A 22,036-nucleotide genomic window follows, 5' to 3' on the forward strand; every position below is an offset into this window, starting at 1 on the left:
GGATGACCCTTCATCCATAAGGAGCTAAGATGAGAGGGAGGAAGGGCTGGTGGAGGAGAGTGGAATGGGTGGGAGTAGGTTTGTGCATTTGACTTGGCTACCTCCCTTGTAAGGGGGAAAAAAGCTCTTGGTATGTAGATAGTATAGATAGACCATTAGATTTTATTCAATTGAGGGAATAAGTAGCCAATAAAGACCTTGACCAACCGAGACCCCAGTTCAGTCCGGAGTTCGCTATTTGTGTTAATATAATCAGGTGGGGATAGCCTGAATAAACATATTTAAACTCAGTCACTGTATTGAGGGGGTTAATCACAGCATTTCAGTTACCTTAACATGAATTATATACAGTTCTGATATCTGTGCAATCTGCCCCAGGTCAGGTTAATACAAAGGTTTGGATGCTAGGAATGGAGTACGTTATGTGGCCAATAGTACATTCAAAGACCATTTTGCATTCATTATTTGATAATTGTAAAGTTATTCCAGCTGGTGTCACAAAAGAATCTATAGTTTTCACATCTCAATAACATCCAAACCTCTGTGTCAGCAGAGCTAGAGTTAACTATACAAGAAAATTCAATGAACAAACTTTTTACGCACCTCACATGAAGACAGCATTTCTTTTGTAAATTTGTATTGGTGCACTAAATTGTATACTTGCACAGAACTTCCATTTTTTTCATTTTCCAACATATTTGCTTCCATACCAAATATGCTTGGTTCCATTTCAAAATCAGGGTTTTCCCATAACTGACACAAATGGGATATTTGTGATGATTTCTTGGGGACAGCAAGACACTCCTTATCTCTCCACTTGGTGGCATGATCCTGCAAGTTTTCTTCAAAGAATGATGTTAAAGAATCCTGTGAATTGTCTTCAGTGATTGACTTCATGGTTTCTTGAATATTTGGAGCAATGCTCTTCTGCATTTGATTTTGTTTAGAAATACTGCTCACAGACACTTTTTCTAAAGTGTCACATACACTTGGGTCTCTCCTGCCCTCGGAGGTCATAAGTTGAAAAAAATTGTGACTCAGTATAAAGTGTTCTTGATCTTTAATGCTTCTCCATAGTTTACTAGAGGTTGGATTTTCCAACAGGGGAGCTTCAAATGGCTGATTGCTATTAGATGGAGAAGAGTCACCATGATAAGGAGGGTAGAAGGCTGAATTACCAGTCTGAGGATTTATATATACATTACGACCAGTGTCATCTTTTGCTTCTTGCCAAATTTGTAAAGATTCTGTATCACAATTTTCTGATTTTAAGCATTCCACTTCCATATTACTGGAATTTAATACAATACCATTCTGTGTAAATAAAGATTTAGAGCTTTCTTTTACCAAAGATGGACTGTAACAAGAATTTTCCCCTATTAATATAGAGTTGTCACAACTATCAAGCTGGTACTTCATCCTCTTCAAGAACATATGCAAAGATTTACATCCTGCAGACCAGCAATTGGCAATACTATCATCTCCAATATATCCAAAAGAATTTTTTTCATGTAATGTTCCATCAACATTTCTTCTTTTTCCTAAACAAAGTTGTTGATGGTTTGATGATGTCCATTTTCCTTTCCTAACAATAGATGTTTTAATATTTTTGGGAACTGTCTCAGCACAATTTTCATGCACACTGGGATCAAAACAGTAAGATATCAAATTCATATTATGGCTATTTTCTTTCAGTAAGCACCCTTCTGGGCTTTGATATATTATGCCTATGTTTGTCCTAATTTCTAGGCTTTTTTTGGTTAAAAACCTATGCAAATATACAAGACAATGAAAATCATTGATACTTGGATAGGATTTATAGAAGAAATCTATGGTCTTTTGATCTAAAAGTTTCAAAATATTTTCACTTTCCCTGATTTGTATGTCATTAATGACAGTGCTAGAATGCATATCTATCTGAAAATTACTCTTTTTCCTGTGCTGTTGATCCCTACTTTTACTGACTAGGTACTGTTTAATTTTATTAACTGAGAACATATTACCATTCAAATTCATTATGGTCTTGGGGATCACAAGATTACCTTGTATTCTGGTATTTGTACAATCATCAGCAATGGCATTTTCCTTTTTGGCATTTAACTCCGAGTCATCATTCAGTAAACTTGTGGATTCTCTCTGATCATCTCTTGATATACCCCTATGTATCCCACTCTGTTCTATAGACTGACTACAACTGCTATATGATATATGTGGGTCAATATCATTTTTCCTTTTATAGTCCACATTCACACCTGATATATTACTCTGTAATTTTCCTTTATTGTTTGAAAGATATTGTCTGTCTCCTTCAAAAATGTGCAAATAATCTGTGCTAGGGTACATGCTGCATCTGACCACACTATGGTTATCTGAACACGTCAATAGATCATCATGCAAATCTGATCCCGAGTCACTTTGGTCAATAGCACTTACACTGTTGTTTTTCTTAAAAGACTTGACAAACTTATTTTGGTCTGTAATTTCATTGATATTGAGTGAAGAATTATCTTTTACTGTGTAATCCTTCACTTTCTCAATGAATTGATTCTCCTCAATTTCGTTTTTACTATCTGGTATGTCAGCACATGCAACTGAACTAAATTCAGTCAATTTTGAGTCTTGTAACTTTGTCAGTTCAAACTTTTGTAGACCCTTGAGCCCCATTTTTAACTTTTTATATTTTTTAAAACTCTGACCAAGAGTACTGCTTATGGATTTACCAGGTCTCACATTTTTTGTATGAAATTGTACATCTGGTCTAGAGCTAACAATACCAGGAACTCTCGAAGGTGGAGATTTCTGTGAAGTAGCATTATCACATATTGGTGTTTCTGAGAAGGCACTGATTAAATGGTCCTTTTCTTCATGATAGAATTTTTTAAATTCACTTAATGAGCTACTAGGTTCTGTGACAACAGATGCATCCTCTTCCACTGGTGATGGAAGAGGTTTTGTAACAACAGATGCATCCTCTTCCACTGATGATATAAGAGGTTCTTCAGCAAAACATGGTAATGGATTACTATTCTTATTGTCATTCATTATAGAAACAACTTCCTTATCCACATTCTCAGCTCTGGCCTTGATAGTTCCTCTTTCATTGACAACTTCATCAGGATTTCCTTGGATAAGCACAGTTTCTATTTTTGTGCAGAACTGTAATACATCAAGTGAGCCTTCTGCCTCCTGTGTATTCTTGATGAGAGATGTCTTTTCTTCCATTGTATCACCTTCATTCTCCTTTTCATTTTCTTCATTATTCATCAAAGTTTCATCATCATAATTGTTACTATCTATTACATTTTCAATTTTCTCTTCATTTGTAGAATCACAAAACTGTAACCGTTTTATAGGAATGCTGTGAACTGATGCATGCAAACTTCTCGTACAAACTGACCTCCCATATTTCTTGTTAACATTATTTTGTTTTTCTAAATCATCTACTCTGAATGCTTCCCATGTATTTTCAACAGAAACTTCATCTGTAAGCAAATTCTTCACTTTGGCTTCATTATGCTCAGATTTTTGGAATCTTCCGTCTAAGGATATGACTACATTCTCTTCTTCAGCAAATCTTAAAACTAGTTCTTCAATACCTTGCAGAACCCTATCCCATAATCTGAACTCAATTAATGTTTTTGCAGGATCCAGGCATATATCATACTCTTTCCTTGGACACTCAATATTAATAATAAATATCCCATACAATGGAAGATTTTTAGGTGGACTGGAAGAAGCTTTGTTTGGCCCTTTGCACTTCATAATGCTTGCAGGATGAAGTCTATTACTTACAATGGAGCTTCGTGACAGCAGATAATTGAGAAACTTGTGAATTTTGGTTTTCAGAACCAGTCTTTTATTTACATATAGAAACTGAAGAGCTTTTGTTATGTGAGGCTGATTGCTTATGTATCCAGAGAATTCAAACTGATCTAAACTATGATGCACTTCTACAAGACCTTCAGCTACATCACTGCCATAAAGGTCAGCAAATCTTGATAACATAGATTGGTTTCTGTGAACTTGGATCATTTTAGATCCAGTTCTATCATTGCGTAAACTAAAAGAAATGCCTGAATGTATTAAGGCTATGGTCTCTATTTTGTTTCTAATGCTCTCAATATCAACAGATTCCCTTATCAGCTTTCTTCGTACAGGCATATTATATAAGAAATCTTGAATGGTAACAGTAGTTCCCACAGAGGATCTTCTTGTCTCATCTATCTTAATAGATTTGGGGTTACCATACAAGAAAAGCAATGAGTAAGAGGAGTCAGATGTAGCAGGCCAAGTATTAATATCAACAATGGCTGAAACCTCAATGATGCTTGCCATCCCTTCACCTCTGAAGCCATAGTGAGAAATATTTTCATTGAGATCTTCAATGTTGTAACATTTACTTGTTGCATGTCTGAAAAAAGAAAGATAATATAAGAAATGTTTCACAATAGTTTTTATCATTACAGCAGCCTCGGTAGAAAGTACACAACAAGGCTGAAGAACAAGAACAAGCTATACCAAAAGAACCCAAATTAGTCATATACACTTAGAAACAAAAATTCTTTCCCATAGAGCACTTAACAATGATTAAGACACAATCTTATGTAAGAACCTTTGAAGCCAGACTGATGGTGATATTACCACATTATGTTTGTACTATCAGGAAACACATTCCTTGAAATTGTAAGCATGTATACAGACCAAAGCTCCTAAACTCGGCACCCTCAGGACCAGAGCCGAGCTGAGCAATAGAATTTTTCGACTTTTAGAAAATTAGTTTGTCATTTCCACCAGTAGATGTTTCTTGATGTTTGGGAGGCATAATAGCAATAACAGGGCTATAGAGGTACTGTGAATACATGAAATAACAATGGACTCCACACCACAATACTATCACAACAAACCACAACACCTAAACTGGTGGCAGGAAACAATCATGACAGCATCAAACAGCCATACCAGGAACTATGATGCTGCATTTTGGGTGTTCTACCAGATCGCAAGACACAGCACATCCACAGCAAGGCCGCTTCATTAAATCGGCTACCCCCCCTCTCCGTCCCCCCCATGCATAAAGGAGGAGACAGGAAGAAATCCCTTCGGGCTGCGTCAAAAATTGCTCACACATACTACCTCACCCCCCATCCCCCCGCCCATTCCACCTCATGCATCACAACATCATCCATATACAACCATTCTCCAATAATACATTTTAATAACATATATTCATGCAAGGCATGCCTTAAAATTTATGAACAGGAGACTTTATTCACACAAGGGCATGGCAAAATAACCACAGGACTCTACTCACATCAAGGTTGTGACAACTTACCATACTTTCCATTATGTCATTTACATACATACATATACTGTACCAAGGCTTTTTCCCCCTTCCAAGGGAGGTAGCCAAAAAGGGAAAGGCATAAAAACACTCCCACCCATTTCATCCCTAAATACACTCCACACCCCTCCCACCCTCCCTCTCATCTGAGCACCTCCTGGATGACGGGTCATCCCTGCACCCTGCCCACCGCCCTGGGTCAGAAGCAGTGTCGCAAGACACAGCACATCCACAGCATGGCCGCTTCATTTAATCGGCGACCCCCTCTCTCCGTCCCCCCATTGCATAAAAGGAGAGGGCGGGAAGAAATCCCTTCGGGCTGCGTCAAAATTTACTCACACATACTACCCCACCCCCCACCCCCCGCCCATTCCTCCTCATGCAATCACAACATCATCCATATACAACCATTCTCCATTCACCTCTGTCTTCCGTCCTCTCCCTTCCTTCCTCAACAGACATTCCCCTCTTCCCCAAAGCCCCCTTCACCCCATCCATCCACCTCATTCTAGGACGTCCCCTCATGTTCACTCCCTCCACATCTGCCTTCCATACCTCTTTTACTAGTCTTTCTTCACTCATTCTTTCCATGTGTCCAAACCATCCTAATATTCTTTCATCAACCCTATCTCCCAAATCCTTTTTCACCCCTGTTCTCCTCCTCACCTCCTCATTTCTCACTCTATCCAGCCTAGTAACCCCCACCATACTTCTCAGACACCTCATCTCAAACACATTCAAACTCCTTCTCTCTTCTTCTCTTATGTTCCACGTTTCTGCCCCATATAGTGCTGTTGGCACAATCACTCCTTCATACAGTCTCCTCTTCGCATCCATTCCCAAATGTCTATTCCTCATTACACTCTTTAATCCACCAAGGCATTTACTCGCTTCCCTCAATCTACATTCTACCTCCACCTTCACTCCACCTTTTCCTGCTACACTTGCACCCAAGTATCTAAAACTATCCACTTCCTCCAGTCGCTCTCCCTTAATGTTCACTTCCAGTCTACTGCCCCTTTCACCCCTTGTACATCTCATCACCTTACTTTTACCCACATTTAGCTTTAGCTTTCTTCTATCACATACTCTCCCAAACTCTGCCACCAGCTTCCTCAATCCCTCCTCTGACCCTGCCACAAGCGCAGTGTCGTCCGCAAACAACAGCTGGCTCACCTCCCACTTTTCTCCATTTTCTTTAACCATCTCCTATCCCTGACCCACTACCCTTGCATTCACCTCTCGCACCACCCCATCCATGTATAAGTTGAACAGCCAGGGCGACATAACGCATCCTTGACGAAGTCCCACCTTTACTTCAAACCACTCACTCTCTCCATTTCTAATCCTGACACAAGCTCTACTACTCTCATAAAAACTCTTGACAGCTCCCAAAAGCTTTCCTCCTATCCCATAAATCTGCATAACCTCCCACAGTGCCTTTCTGTCTACCCTATCATAAGCCTTTTCCAGATCCATAAAAGCCCAAAAAACATCCTTCCCCTTTCCTATAGCTTTCTCACATATCTGTCTTACCACAAAGATCTGATCTACACAACCTCCCACTTACCTCCACTATCTCTAACCATTTCCAATCCCCTGCCCATCACCCTTGCATCTACCTTCTGCACCATCCCATCCATGTACACAATGAACTGCCATGGTGACATGAAACAGTCTTTATGTAGCCCCACTTTCACTTCAAACTACTACTCTTTCCATTCCCAATCCTAACACAAGCTATACTAATCATACTGATTGCCCTTAATAGCTTTCCTCTAATCCCATATGTCTGCAATACCTAGTGCTTTCCTGTTTACCCTATTACAAACTTTTTCTAAATCCAAAAATGCCCAAAAATCATCCTTACCTTTTGCCAAAAACTTCTTGCAAATCAGCCTTACCACAAAAATTTGATCCATGTATCCTCTACTTTTTCTAAACCCAAACTGCTTCTCATCAATTATTCCCTCTTCCTCTTTAAATCCTCTCAAAACCCTCCCATAAGCCTTTCCAACTACACTCGGGACTGCTTGGACAGACACTCTAGGGAACGACAACAACAACAACTACACTCAACAAATTAATCACTCTAAAACTACTATATTTACATTTTTACAATTTCCTTTGTAAAGTGGAACTATACAGGCACTCCTCTATTCCTCCAGCACATTTTCCTCCCTTAGACACACATTAAACAACCTTACTAGTCAATCCACTATAGCCTTTTAACTTAGTTTCAATTAACACTAACACATCCATCTTCCTATTCACAAATGTACTACCTATACCTTCCCTTTTACTCTCATCTATACCCTAGCTATCCCCATTTAATGACCCAAACTTTTAGGGTTCTGTAGGGTAAGTATAAAAAGAGCAGGATACCTAATCTTATCACTTCATTCTACTTTGTCACCTTTTACAACTCACAAAGAAATCAGAGGCAGAATTCTTTCCCCTTCCTACCACAAGGGACACACGGGAAAAGCTACGCACAAAGAAGTGTTGAATGACAGTTTCATGGACACAGCATAAAGGAGGAATAGTCATAGTACAAAAGTAGCGTCATTCCTGTAGTAATAGAGATTTTATTCTTACATAAACAAATGTGGCTCTAGTCCATACAGGTGTCCTTAGTCCTTAAAGCATTTCCTGTACTCTACTATACAACTGATATTGCATGATAACATGCAGTCAATACCCCAGTATGGTTTTACATTTATATATATATATATATATATATATGTATATTATATATATTTATATATGTATGTATACATATGTATATATATATCAGAGGCCTCTGTTAAAAAATACACGAACTGATGTCATAAAGCAAAATGTACTTTATTTAGAAGTTACAGATCTGGATCTCCTTTACAGTACTCTCCTTCCCAGCGCACGCACTTATCCCAACATTGTTTCCACTTGTTGAAACAGTCCTGGTATGCTTCTTTTGCAATGTCCTTCAGCTCTTTTGTTGTATTTGCCTTATTCCCAGGAATCGTCTCAAATCTTCTTCCTTTCAAGGGTCTTTTGAGTTTGGGGAACAAGAAAAAATTGCAAGGAGCAAGGTCAGGTGAGTGTGTATTTACCTAGTTGTATTTTATGGGAAGGGGAGCTATGCTCGTGGTGTCCCGTCTTCATATCTCATTTTATCTAAACTATTTTTAAATTCATGTATTGTTTTTGTACACACCACTTTCTCATCTAACTTGTTCCAACTGTCTATTACTCTGTGAGGAAAGCTGTTCTTTTTCAGATCTCTTCTATAGCTGTCTTTCTTGATTTTCTTTCCGTGTCCTCTTGTATTTCTATCATCCCATTTTATCAGATTCTCTCTATCAATAATTTCTATGCTTTTCATGATTCTGTAAATAGCTATCAAATCTCCTCTCTCTCTTCTTTGCTCTAGTGTCTGTAGTTCAAGATTTGCTAGTCTCTCTTCATATGATAGTTTTGAGAGTGTTGGTGCCAATTTTGTAATTGCTCTTTGTATTCTTTCAAGTTTTTTTATACATTTTTTGTACTTGGTGACCACATCGTTGCTGCATATTCCAATCTTGGTCTTATCAGAGTGATTAGAATTTTCTTCACCATTTCTTCATCCAGGTATGTAAATGCCACTTTGATTGTTCTTATTAAATTATAAGTTTCTCCAAAAATCTTATTTATATGTTTCTCAGGTGACATATTATTCATAACAATGACTCCCAGGTCCTTCTCATTTTCTACTTTTTTTATTCCTTCTTCTCCCAATTTATATGATCCTGTTATTCTGTTTTTGCTTTTTCCAAATTCCATTATACTACACTTTTTAGTGTTGAGCTCCATCTCCCACTTCCTACTCCATTCCCATACTTTATTTAGATCACTCTGTAGTGACTCACAATCTTCTTCCATGTTCACTTTTTTTAATAGTTTTGCATCATCTGCAAAGAAGCTCATATAACTTTCAATTTCTTCATCCATATCATTAATATATATAGCAAACATTATTGGGGCCAGAACTGTTCCTTGTGGAACACCGCTTATTACGTCATCCCATTTTGAGTGTTTGTCTCTTATCACTACTCTCATTTTCCTTTCTTGCAAAAAGTCTTCCATCCAATTAAGCAGTTTGCCCTGTATTCCTCCTTCAGTTTCTAATTTCTTAAGCAACTTCTTATGTGGTACTTTGTCAAAAGCTTTTTTTTAGGTCTAGAAATGCACAATCAGCCCATCCATCTTTTTCTTGTATTATATCTATTAGCCTTGAATAGAAACATATTAAATTAGTGACGCATGATCGTCCTTGTCTGAATCCAAATTGCCTTGGATTTAACACGCTGTTTTTTTCTAAATATTTTACCCATCTACTTTTGATAATTCTTTCACAAATTTTTGCTATTGTACTTGTTAGAGAGACCGGTCTATAGTTGTTAGGGTCTTCTTTATTTCCCCCTTTATATATAGGTACTATATTTGTTTTTTTCCAATCTTCTGGAATTTTCCTTCTTTCAAGGAACTATTTATTATGCTATGTATTTTGTCTGCCAGTTCATTCCTGCATTCTTTCAAAATCCAGTTTGCTATTTCATCTGGTCCATGCGATTTTCTGACATCAAGATTACTCAAGTGTTTCATTATTTCATTCTTTGTTACTTCTATTTCTTTCATAGAAGGGACTTTCTCTTTCCATTCAATCTCTTCTGGTTGTATGTTCTCCCTTGTAAACACTGATTTAAAATGTTTGATCATAATTTCCGCCATTTCTATTTCTTCTGTGTATTCAACTCCTCCTTGTCTTAATTTCTCCAAGTCTTGTTTGTTTTTCCGTTTGTTGTTTACAAATCTGTAATATAGTTTTGGTTGATCTTTACATTTTTCTATGACATCTTTTTCATATTTTCTCTTTTCGTCTCTGCACACTTGTACATATTCATTTCTATAACAAGTATATATTTTCCATTTTTCAGGTCTTTTGTCTTTCTTCCATTTGGTCCAAGCTTTGTCTCTTTTGTCTTTTAACTCCCTACAACTTTTGTTGTACCAGCACTTTACATATTCTTTTTCTTGTTTTTGTCTTGGGACATACTTTTCCACTCCTTTTTTATAAATTTTTGTCAAAATATTCCATTTCTCTTCTACTGTTGTATCTTCTTTGTGTATTCTTTCCCAGTTTTCATTTTGAAAGAATTCTCTTATTTTATCAAAATTTGTTTTTTCATACATCAATCTTCCTTTTCTATATTGTTCATTTCTTTTCATGTATTTTTTCTCATTTAGTTCTAGTTCTATCAATATATGGTCACTTTTACTTATTGGTGCCTGGTATTCTATCTTTTCCACTATTTCAGGTTCTGATGTGATTATTAGGTCTAGTCTCGATGGTTCTTCTTCATTTCTATACCTAGTGTTCTCCTGAATCCATTGTGTCATTGTGTGGTCAATAATCATCTCAAGTAGAACATTTCCCCATGAGTCTTCTCCACCCTTTACGGTCATCTCTTCCCAGCAGACTTCTTTGCAATTAAAGTCGCCCATCATAACTATTCTTCCTCCATCTTCCATTATCTTGTTTAATGTTATTCTTGTGTCTTCTAACATACTTTTATGTTCACTCTCTTCCCACGAGGCTGTTTTTGGGGGCACGTAGTTTATTACAAACTTTCTGCTCTTCTTATCTCTGTCTTCTACTTCTATCATAATCATCTCTATTCTTTCCATATGTGACACTCTTCACGTTTATATCCTTCTTAGCCAGGAACATAACTCCACCCCCTTGTTTTATCTCTCTGTTTCTAATCCAATAATTATATGCATTGTGTCCTATGCTGTTGGGTGGTAGTGGACCTTTTAATTTTGTCTCTACAATTCCCATTATGTCCGGTTCTTTTTCCTTCAGATACTCATTCAGTTCATTCAGTCCTGTTATTAATCCATCTATATTTGTGTAGGACACTCTTAACTTTCTGTTATTTCCATTGTATTTTCTGTTTCTTTTTTGTTTCTCTCTGTTATGGTCCATTTCCTCACTTTCATATTCACTACTCTCCAGTAGAATTCTTCTTTTTCTGACTCCGTTCTGTTCTTGTTTTTTTTCTTTAGCTTCTTGCCTTTTCATTTTTTCTTCCTCTCTTTCCTCTTTATTCATTTCTCTTTTTATCCATACCTTTTTATATTGTTCACTTGCTGCTAGCTTCCCTGTTTTTGCTAAGATATTCTCTGCTGTTGTTTGTGACCTGAATTTAATCTTGATTGGTCTGGTCTTATCTGTACTATATTTTCCGAGCCTAAACATCTCTTCAATTTGTTTCATGATTTCAGGTTCATCTTCCTGAACTAATTCTAGTAAACTGTTTACTTTTTCTTTTTCCTCTTTAATTCTTGTGGTTCTATTTTGGTTAAATTTCTCTTCCATTCCTAATATAATTATACATTTCTTTTTGTCTGCTAAGTCTCTTACTATATTCTCCTTCTGTCTCATCACTTTAATAACTGAGTCTTCAGTTTGTTCTTTCATTTGTTGTTTAATTATGTCAGTAAATGCAACTTTACTGTTTTCTTGGATTTTTTTCCAGCCCTGTGCTTCCTTTGCTATGGCCTCTTTATTATCTGGGGTATTGGCTGCTTGTTACTGTGGCAAAGTAGCATGCAGTCGATACTTTAGGGTCTATATGGGGCGCCCCTATGGACCAGAGCCACACATCATTTTGTCTATGATAGAGGAAAACTCTGTTCATAGAAAAATGATGATACTTTTATACTACGACTGTCCCTCCGTTATGCTGTCCCCCAACCCTTGTTGCTATACTGTACCATTTCTCTGAGTATTTTATTTTTCTATGGTGGGGGAATTCCCTGTGGTGGGGGAAAAGAATACTGCCACCAAGTATTCCCACTTGGATCGTAAGAGGCGAGAAAAAAGGGACGGGGATTGGGACTAGGCATCCCTCTCCTTGTAGCCCTACAGGGCACATTCCTAGAAAAATAGGCAGAGGCATAAGAGGGGCTGGAGGGCCTCGGTCCAGCACCCTAAGGTTTGGGTCTTTTAATGTGCGTGGATGTGGTACAGATGAGAGTAAAAGGGAAGAGATAGGTAGTATGTTTGTGAGAAGAAAGATGGATGTGTTGGCTTTGAGTGAAACTAAGCTGAAAGGGAAGGGCGATTGTAAGTTTGGGAGTGTAAGTGGGAGGTTATCAGGAGTGAAGAGAGGGCGAGGGAGGGAAGGGGTGGCTATACTACTAAGTGAAGAGATAGGTAAACGTGTAGTGGAGTGGAAGGAGGTTTCCTCAAGGATAATGTGGATGAAGGTGAAACTGGGAAAGGAGATGTGGGTTTTTGTAAGTGCATATGGGCCTGGCAGTGAGAAGAATGTAGAAGAAAGGGAGGCCTTTTGGATAGATTTAAATGAGTGCATAGAGGGTTTAGGAAGAAATGTCAATGTAATAGTACTGGGAGACCTTAATGCTAGGGTAGGAAAGGAGCCAATTGATGGAGTGGTTGGGAAATGTGGTGTTCCAGGAAAGAATCGTAGTGGAGAGTTGATGGTGGAAATGTGTCTAGAAAGAGAGTTGATGATAGCAAATACAGTGTTTCGGAAGAAAGTCAAGCATAAGTACACATGGGAGAGGGTGGTGGAGGGAAAGGTGGTAGATAGAGCTTTAATGGACTATGTAGTGGTAAATAGGATTATGATAGGAAGAGTTAGGGATGTACATGTGCTAAGGGGAGAGGGTGGGGGAATATCAGATCATTTTCTGGTGGAAGGTAAGTTGAGAGTGGAGGATAGATGGAGGAAGAGGAAAGGGACAAAAGGTAGGGAGGTGCTTAGAGTGAACTCTCTAAACGAAGAGGAAAAGGAGAAGGAGTACAAGAGGAAGCTGAAGGAGGAGTGGGAGGGAGTGAAGGATAGAGTGGAGGTAGGTGTGGAGGAGGAATGGGGATGGTTCAAGGAGGGAGTCACAAAGTGTGCAAGGATGGTGTGTGGAACAAGAAGGTCAGGAGGAAATAGAAGGAAGGGTAGTGAATGGTGGGATGAGGAAACAAAGAAGGTTGTAGAAGAGAAGAAGCGAGCTTTCACAGATTGGTTACAAAGTAGGACGAGGGAGTCATATGAGAAGTACAGGGAAAAGAAAAGAGAAGTAAAGAAAAAGGTAAAGGAGGCAAAGAGGAGAGCAGATGTGAAATGGGGTAAGAGTATGACAGAAAATTTTGAAAGTAATAAAAAGATGTTTTGGAAAGAAATTAAGAGAGGAAGAGGAGGCGAATCAAGTAGAGAAGAAAAGGTAAAAGGTGCAGATGGAGAGATGATAATGGAGGAGAAGGCAGTAAGGGGAAGATGGGCAGAATATTTTAGGGAGTTGCTTAATGTGAAGGAGGATAGGGAGGGAAAGATAGCTGCAGTGGGAAATGCTAAGAAAATGAGAGTGATGAGTGAGGAAAATGGAGGAGAAATAAGGAAGGATGAAGTGAAGGCAGCAGTTAAGATGATGAAAGCAGGTAAGGCACCTGGTCTGGATGGATGCCATGCAGAATGTCTTAAAAAAGGAGGTATAGTGATGGTGGACTGGTTGGTGAGGTTATTTAATGTTTGCTGGAGAGAAGGTAGAGTGCCGGAGGACTGGAGGAGTGCGTGTATAGTTCCACTTTACAAGGGAAAGGGGGACAAGTGTGAATGTAGTAGTTTCAGAGGGATTAGCTTGTTAAGTGTAGTTGGGAAGGCTTATGGGAGGATCTTGATTGAGAGGATTAGGAGAGGAACAGAGGGAGTAATTGGTGAGGAACAGTGTGGGTTTAGGACAGGTAGAGGTTGTGTAGATCAGATTTTTGTGGTAAGACAGATATGTGGGAAAGCTATAGGAAAGGGGAAGGATGTTTTCTGGGCCTTTATGGATCTGGAAAAGGCTTACGACAGGGTAGACAGAAAGGCACTGTGGGAGGTTATGCGGATATACGGGATAGGAGGAAAGCTTCTAGGAGCTGTCAAGAGTTTTTATAAGAGTAGTAGAGCTTGTGTCAGGATTAGAAATGGAGAGAGTGAGTGGTTTGAGGTAAAGGTGGGACTTCGTCAAGGATGCGTTATGTAGCCCTGGCTGTTTCAACTTATACATGGATGGGGTGGTGCGAGAGGTGAATGCAAGGGTAGTGGGTCAGGGATTGGAGATGGTTAAGGAAAATGGAGAAAAGTGGGAGGTGAGCCAGCTGTTGTTTGCGGACGACACTGCGCTTGTGGCAGGATCGGAGGAGGGATTGAGGAAGTTGGTGGCAGAGTTTGGGAGAGTGTGTGATAGAAGAAAGCTGAAGATAAATGTGGGTAAAAGTAAGGTGATGAGATGTACAAGGGGTGAAAGTGGCAGTAATCTGGAAATGAGCATTAAGGGAGAGCAACTGGAGGAAGTGGATAGTTTTAGATATTTGGGTGCAAATGTGGCAGGAAAGGGTGGAGTGAAGGTGGAGGTAGAATGTAGATTGAGAGAAGCGAGTAAATGCCTTGGTGGTTTAAAAGTGTAATGAGGAATAGGAATCTGGGAATGGATGCTAAGAGGAGACTGTATGAAGGAGTGATTGTGCCAACAGCACTGTATGGAGCAGAAACATGGAACATGAGAGAGGAAGAGAGAAGGAACTTGAATGTGTTTGAGATGAAGTGTCTGAGAAGTATGATGGGGGTTACTAGGCTAGATAGAGTGAGAAATGAGGAGGTGAGGAGGAGAACAGGGGTGGAAAGGGAGCTGGGAGATAGGGTGGATGAAAGAGTAGTAGGATGGTTTGGACACATGGAAAGAATGAGTGAAGAAAGACTAGTAAAGGAGGTATGGAAGGCAGATGTGGAGGGAGTGAACATGAGGGGACGTCCTAGGATGAGATGGATGGATGGGGTGAAGGGGGCTTTGGGGAAGAGGGGAATGTCGGTTGAGGAAGGATGGGAGAGGACAGAAGACAGGGGTGAATGGAGAATGGTTGTATATGGAAAATGTTGTGATGCATGAGGTGGATTGGACGGGGGAATGGGGGTGAGGTAGTGTGTGTGAGCAAAAATTTTGACGCAGCCCGAAAGGGATTTCTCCCCGTCCTCTCCTTTATATGGGGGGACGGAGAGGGGGGGTCGCCGATTTAATGAAGCGGCCTTGCTGTGGATGTGCTGTGTCCTGCGTCACTGCTTCTGACCCAGGGCAGTGGACAGGGTGCAGGGATGACCCGTCATCTAGGAGGTGCTAAGATGGGAGGGAGGGTGGAGGGGTGTGGAGTGTTTTCGGGGATGAAATGGGTGGGAATGTTTTTGTGCCTTGTCCTTTTTGGCTACCCCCCTGGTAAGGGGGAAAAAAGCCTTGGTATATGTATGTATGTATTCCTCTTTAATTCCTCATTCTCTTCTTTAACTTCTTTTAACTGTCTTTTCTTCTTTTACTTCTTTTAACTGTCTTTTTAATTCTTCTATTTCTAAAATTAAGTTTTTGTTCGCCTTCTCTAGTTCTTCCAATCTTTCAACTCATTGTGCAATTTTGGCTACGTTACCGAACCTGTTTTCCCAATGCTCGGTCATCTTATCAAATTTCTCCTCTAGTTTTTCTAATCGGGGGAGGTTGGTATCCCCCCCACCCTCTTTAAATCCCTGGAAACTATTATCATCACCTTCCACTGTGCTGCTCTTATCTATACTTCTAATCTTTACATTTTTGTTGATCCCGTCATCACCAAAGTCAACGTCATCAGTCCGCCTTTTGTTTACAAGATGCCTGGCCTCCTGGACCATGTCCCCCTCTTCCTCATTTCCTTTCATTTCCCTCAATAATCCCTACCTTTCTCCTTCCCTATCACCCCCCCACTATACCACGAGCTCTCCCCTTCCCTATAAATACAATAAGGCACTTCCTGGACGTTGAGATCCACGTAGATTTTCCTTTTTCTTCGGAACTCTAGTTCTCGCCGTCCATTCGACGAAAGGGTGTGTGTGTGTGGGGGGGTGGGTTGTTAAGACCAGTGATCAAATGTTTGGCCAAAACTCATGAGTTCCGAGGGCTGAATGTGCTGGAGTATTGTCATGATGGAAAAATCAATTGCCACTCCACATTTCTGGCCTTTTGCGACAGATGGCATCCCTCAGAAACTTCAGAACTTCAGTGTAGTAAGTCTGGTTCACTGTGGAGCCTTTGAGGAGGTACTCGTGGTGAACAACATCCTTAGCATCAAAGAAAACTGTCAGCATCTCCTTGACCTTTTTTGGGTCTGGGGGATGTTTCACTCATCCACTGGGACGATTGAACCTTCGTTTCAATGTCAAAACCATAAACCTACAATTCATCACCTGTTATGATCCTGGACAAGAAGTTTTCATCTTCAGAACGATCAAGCAGTTCCTGACAAACCCAGAGGTGATGGGCTTTTGGTTCTTCTGTCATCAAGCATGGCACAAATTTTGCAGCAACGCAGTGCATCTCCAATCTTTTTGTCAAAATCTCGTAACAAAATCCAACTGATATCCCACACTCTTCAGCAAGCTCCCTGACAGTCAGATGTCGATTTGCCCCCACCAGGGTGTTGATTTTGTCGACGTGTGGGTCATTGGTTGATGTGGAAGGACACCAGAACTCTCATCATCTTCAATGGACTGTCGACCATCCTTAAAACGCTCATACCACTTGAAACATGCCATATGCTTCATAGCAACATCCCCGTAAGCCATGTTAAGCATAGCAAAAGTTTCAGTCACAGATTTTCCAAGTTTAACACAAAATTTCACAGCAAGTCATTGCTCCTTCATGTCATTCATTCTGAAATCCGCCAAATGAAAAAATAGCACTTCACTAAAAAACCACGTAGCTAATACACAAATAAAGATATCTGCAATTGGGAAATGGCATCGTTATCAGCTGATCTGTGCAAACCTAGCGACACCAAGCGGATTCCCCTGGAACCAACAACTGGAGCCGCACAATTCAAACAGTCCTCATATTCAACAGACCTTGTGTGTGTGTATATGTATATATATATATATATATATATATATATATATATATATATATATATATATATATATATATACAGTCGTACCTCGGTACTCGACCATAATCCGTTCTGAGGTGGTGGTCGAGCACCGATTTGTTCGAACACCGAAACCAATGCCTTCCCCTTATCACTGTCTTTCTTTGGACCCATTATTAAGGGCTAGAGCAACACGAAAAAGTTTAAATCTGGGAAGAAATACTCGAACAAACTGCGTACGTCTTACTCCGCTGGCGGTCTGAGTCAAACTGACGCTTACCCGCTGTTCGAGCTAGTCGAGTACCGAAAATCTGTTCGAGGTCCGATGCATTTTCTACTCGAATTTTTTGGTCGAGCACCGATTTGGTCGAGTATAGAGGCGGTCGAGTACCGAGGTACGACTGTATATATATATATATATATATATATATATATATATATATATATATATATATAAATAAATATATACATATATATATGTATATATATATATATATAAAGGTCTACTATCAATATTTCATACTAATATCTTCCATACCTGATGATATTTGATGGTCTATTCCAATTCCCATTCCTGCTCTGTGGTGCCCTTTTGGTAGGTATGGAATTATAAAGAATATAAAAATATAAAATGAATTATAGGACAATACCTGACACCAATAAAGTCCAAGTTCCCTCTTGATATTCCATGACCATTGTCAACTACTTGTAACTTGAAGATTTCTAAATCTACTCGTACAGCAATAGATGTCGCTCCAGCATCGATGGAATTCAGAACCTGATTTCAAGAAGTAAAGTCTCATTAGTAATGTTCATATTACAGCTCTAAATATATGACATTATGAGCAAAAAATAATATCTACTTTAGACTTATACATACAAATCCACACAAACGGTGGAAAAGCTTCCCTGAAGAAACTGTGAGAATGAAACCTAAGTTGTTTCATAAAATCTACAATGGACTATAATTTATAATATATGTATATCCATACTCCATCAATCAACTTGTTGCCCTAGTTCTTTTGCAAAGACCCACAGACCTTAAGCTATGGCCAATGGTTTAATCCATAAATTACTCTGTAAAGAGATTTTGTGTTGCTGTCTAGAAAGAGTAGGTGCAGGTTAGTGTGGTATTTACCTAAATGTACTGAACAGGAAAAGAAGAAACTTCTTGGGATCCTGTCTTTTCTCCAACTATCATACCTAGATTTATATTTCCTTCTAATTTTAGCATGGACTACATCATCTTCTGAGCAATCCAGGGGTTGATGCACCTATAGAGAAAAATGTTTTTTGACATCCTTCAGTCATGTGAACTTCTTCAAATTTTTGCCACAATGTTATGATGATTTCCCACTCCAAAACAAAATATCCTCAGTCAATTTTATCTATTTCCTTTAATGATCTAAACATTGAACAGAACCACTGTGTTTGCTGACACTGAATGTTTATGTACATGAACATGATTCACTAAATCTCTTTCTCTTGTTTCTTTCAATGATAGCAGGTACAGTTCTAATATTTCTTCATAAAATTAATCCACAAGCCTGGAAACCTATTTGGTTGCTGCTCTCTAGTCCCTCAACATTTTGTATGTCTTTTACTTTGTGCAAATACCATTCCACTGCTGCATATTCTCATCTCAGTCAGAACAGGCATGCTATGATTTTTTTCAGTCATCTCTAGCACAAAGCCACTTTTAAGTTCATAGTCTGTTTATTTCACCAAAAATTCTGCTATGTTTTGTCAAATGACAAGTTACCTGTGACATGACCAAGACTTTTAGCTATTTTTCTTCTTTTGTTAAATGGACTACTTTAGCATTGAATAATTCAATGAGGACCTTTTTAACTAACAGAATCGAATTTAACCTGAACAGTATGCTGTAACTTAATTTGTACTGTCCCTCTCTTTTCCTGTCCTTATATCTCTCCTTTACTATGTTTATGACTCCTCTTCAGTATGATACTGTCGTGACGAAGTACCGGTACCATCAACACAATATTACATCATACCCATTTCCAATACTTTGCATATTTCATCATAAAAGTTCACTCTCCATATTTTGGCTCATTCTTTTTTCTAATCTGTAGCCTAATCTATTATGTGTTGATATTGTCTTAAAGACAAATGGTGTCCTAAGCACAGTCATGCCAGTGTGATTCTCGTCTGGTGTGTGTGTGTGTGGGGGGGGTCTGTGTGATTTAGATATGGAGGTTGTTATTGCAGTATTAAGTTTGGTGGTCTTTCTTGAAGGGCTTGATTAATTATCTGGGTGTGAATATGTTTTTGTGTGGTTTGGATGGTAGGTTGTAATAGATGTTTGAATAATATGCTGCTGGTGTATTTTTTTTTTTATTCTGTTGGTGGTGGTACTTGTAAAATGTAGTATGAAGGGTGTGTTCATAGTTTTGAAGTAGAATTGTGTTCCTGTCATGGCCATATGATGTTCTATTGGAAGGGCTTTGGTTTCTGTATGCATGTGTCCTAATGGGGTGGTTTTGGTGCATCCTGTTATTACATTCTGCTACATTCTGTAGTGTTTGTAAATTGTTTATGTTTGATTCACTGATTGTTAGGAACCATATTGTGGAGGCATATTCTTATGAGCTGTTAATACATACATACAAATACCAAAGGCTTTTTCCCCCTACATGGGAGGTAGCCAAAAAGAAAGAGGCATAGAAACCACGTTTATAGATGGTTATAATTTTTTTTCCCAAAATCTGTGCTTATGAAGATTTTCAATAGGTTTGTTTCTTGTTGATCTTTACTGACAGATATTTGATAAATGGGCTGAATATCATGTAGGTATCAAATGTTAGGCCTAGAACTTTTGGGTTCCTTCCAACAGTATTATCTGGCCATTCAGCTTCCCTATAGGATGGTTTTTTGATTCATAGTTGCCTGGGATGAGCAGTGTTACTGTTGATTTCTGAGGTGAATTTCCATTCTGCTATTTCTGAACCAATGCTCTAGTTTGTTTAGGAACAATTAGTGGATCAAGTACATCAACTGATAACATGTTCACCGGAACAGGTGAAGGTGACACTGGACTTGAAATCTACAAATGTGGTACCAATATTCAAAGGAGGAAACAGGAAAGTACAACTAAATTATAGTCCTGTGTACTTGACCAGGAAAACTTATGATTCCACTCTCACATAGTGGGAAAGGATCCCAATGTTGGGTTGCCTCACCACCTAGCCAGGGCTGTCAGGAACCAATTCAGCAGGTCCCAGGAATCAAACTCACTCCACCTGCTTATGAGTTCAACACAAAATCCACTGAGCTACTGTGCAACCCTCCCTGACCAGTACAATTGCCAAAATGTGTGAAAAAATGTATTAAAAAAAAAAAAAAAAAAAAAAAAAAGCAGATGGATGAAGTCATTGAAGCAGAAAGAAATCTTGGCTGACAACCAATATCAATTTAGAAAAAGAAAGTCTTGTGTAATCAAACTGCAAAGTCGTTGTTATTGTTGTCATTCCCTAGACTGTCTGGCCAAGCAGTCCTGTTTCCCTAAGGAATGCCACAGCTGGAATGGTGTTTTCCCACAAATCCTTTATAGAGTGTATATTGTCTTGTTGGTGTGCATAATTATGTACAATGCAGTTTTCCATAATGTGTTGTATAGTATGGGAAAAGTATTACATCCTAGACAGTTATCTGTGATGTAGTTATCCAGCCTCTTCTGGTAGCTTAGAATTGATGGATGGTAGCTGCATCGTAGTCTAGCCAAGTGGACTCTGTCCTTTCGGAGTAGAGAGGATTCAGAGGGATGGATATCAGGGGGTCTGGCATGGAGCAATGTACTGCCTTTCTGTTTGTTCATGGAGCAGTGAGTGATATGATTATGGATATGCTTCTGGAGGCAGTTGTCTGGTGGTTGTGGAGGAGAGGAGAGTATTTGTGTGTGATATACTGTAGGTATTTGGGTGCTGTTTTGATGTTTCTTGGTGTGTGTAGGTGTTCTGCTATATAGTGGGTGTGCTGTGTTTGTGAAGGTCACAGCAAGAGTTTGTGTGCCTCTTATGTCAAGATGATTCTTGTCTTTGAGGACTTTCATTCGATAATGTAGATGGTCTGTAAGTGTTGTATTTGTGCAGCCTGTAATTGTCTTTAGGGCTTTGTTTTGTATGGTCTGAAGGGTGTTGTGATGTGTTTTAGTGAGATTAGGGGCCCATGCAGGGCTTGCATAATTCATCATTGAGCATATGCATTGTTTGTATACTGTATTATTAATTTCTTTGTTTTGTCCAAATGTTGTCCCTGCAACTGATTTAAGCACCTTATGTCTAGGTGTGCTTTTAGTCCTTATGTTTGTGATACACTGTTTGAATGACATATTGTATCATATGTTATGCCAAGAATCTTGGGTGTGTGTGTGGTATGCGTATTACTGATATAGAGGCATGGTGTGTATTTGTGTTCTGCTATTAAATTGGTGCAATGTGGGGCTGTAGATATGGTTGGGGTTATTTTGAGTCTATTTGTAGTGAACAGTATTGGGTGTATTGAGGTATGGTTGTAATATTTCTGCAGCTTTGTCTGCATTATGGTGTGTGCAATATAATTGTTATTTGTATTTATGAGGTGTCAGGAGTGGGTATATCATGCAGATTAAAGAGCATGGGGGATGGAATTGAGCCCTGTGGTACTCCACTCTAAAGGTTTCTGGTGTGCAATGGTTTGTCATTATATGACACCGGCATTTCTACCTGCTG

General features: G+C 39.0%; 1 protein-coding gene across 3 annotated transcripts in view; it reads right to left on the reverse strand.

Moving 5' to 3' along the window:
* Positions 1–22,036, reverse strand: part of LOC143038840 (DNA mismatch repair protein Mlh3-like) — a 41,304-nt gene that overhangs the window by 12,382 nt on the left and 6,886 nt on the right. The window contains exons 3-5 of one of the 3 annotated variants that reach the window (XM_076208456.1): positions 18,513–18,583; positions 17,960–18,087; positions 604–4,411 (exon numbers count right to left, since the gene is read on the reverse strand). In XM_076208456.1, coding sequence (XP_076064571.1) covers positions 604–4,335 — 3,732 coding nt within the window. In that variant the 5' untranslated portion in view covers positions 4,336–4,411; positions 17,960–18,087; positions 18,513–18,583. Of the gene's footprint in view, positions 1–603; positions 4,412–17,959; positions 18,088–18,447; positions 18,584–22,036 lie in introns of all 3 variants that reach the window. The other 2 variants (XM_076208455.1, XM_076208454.1) reach the window with 2 other exon arrangements.

Source organism: Oratosquilla oratoria, chromosome 25 (assembly GCF_046742065.1).
Source record: "Oratosquilla oratoria isolate Oo_2021 chromosome 25, ASM4674206v1, whole genome shotgun sequence".
Classification (NCBI taxonomy): Eukaryota; Metazoa; Arthropoda; class Malacostraca; order Stomatopoda; family Squillidae; genus Oratosquilla; species Oratosquilla oratoria.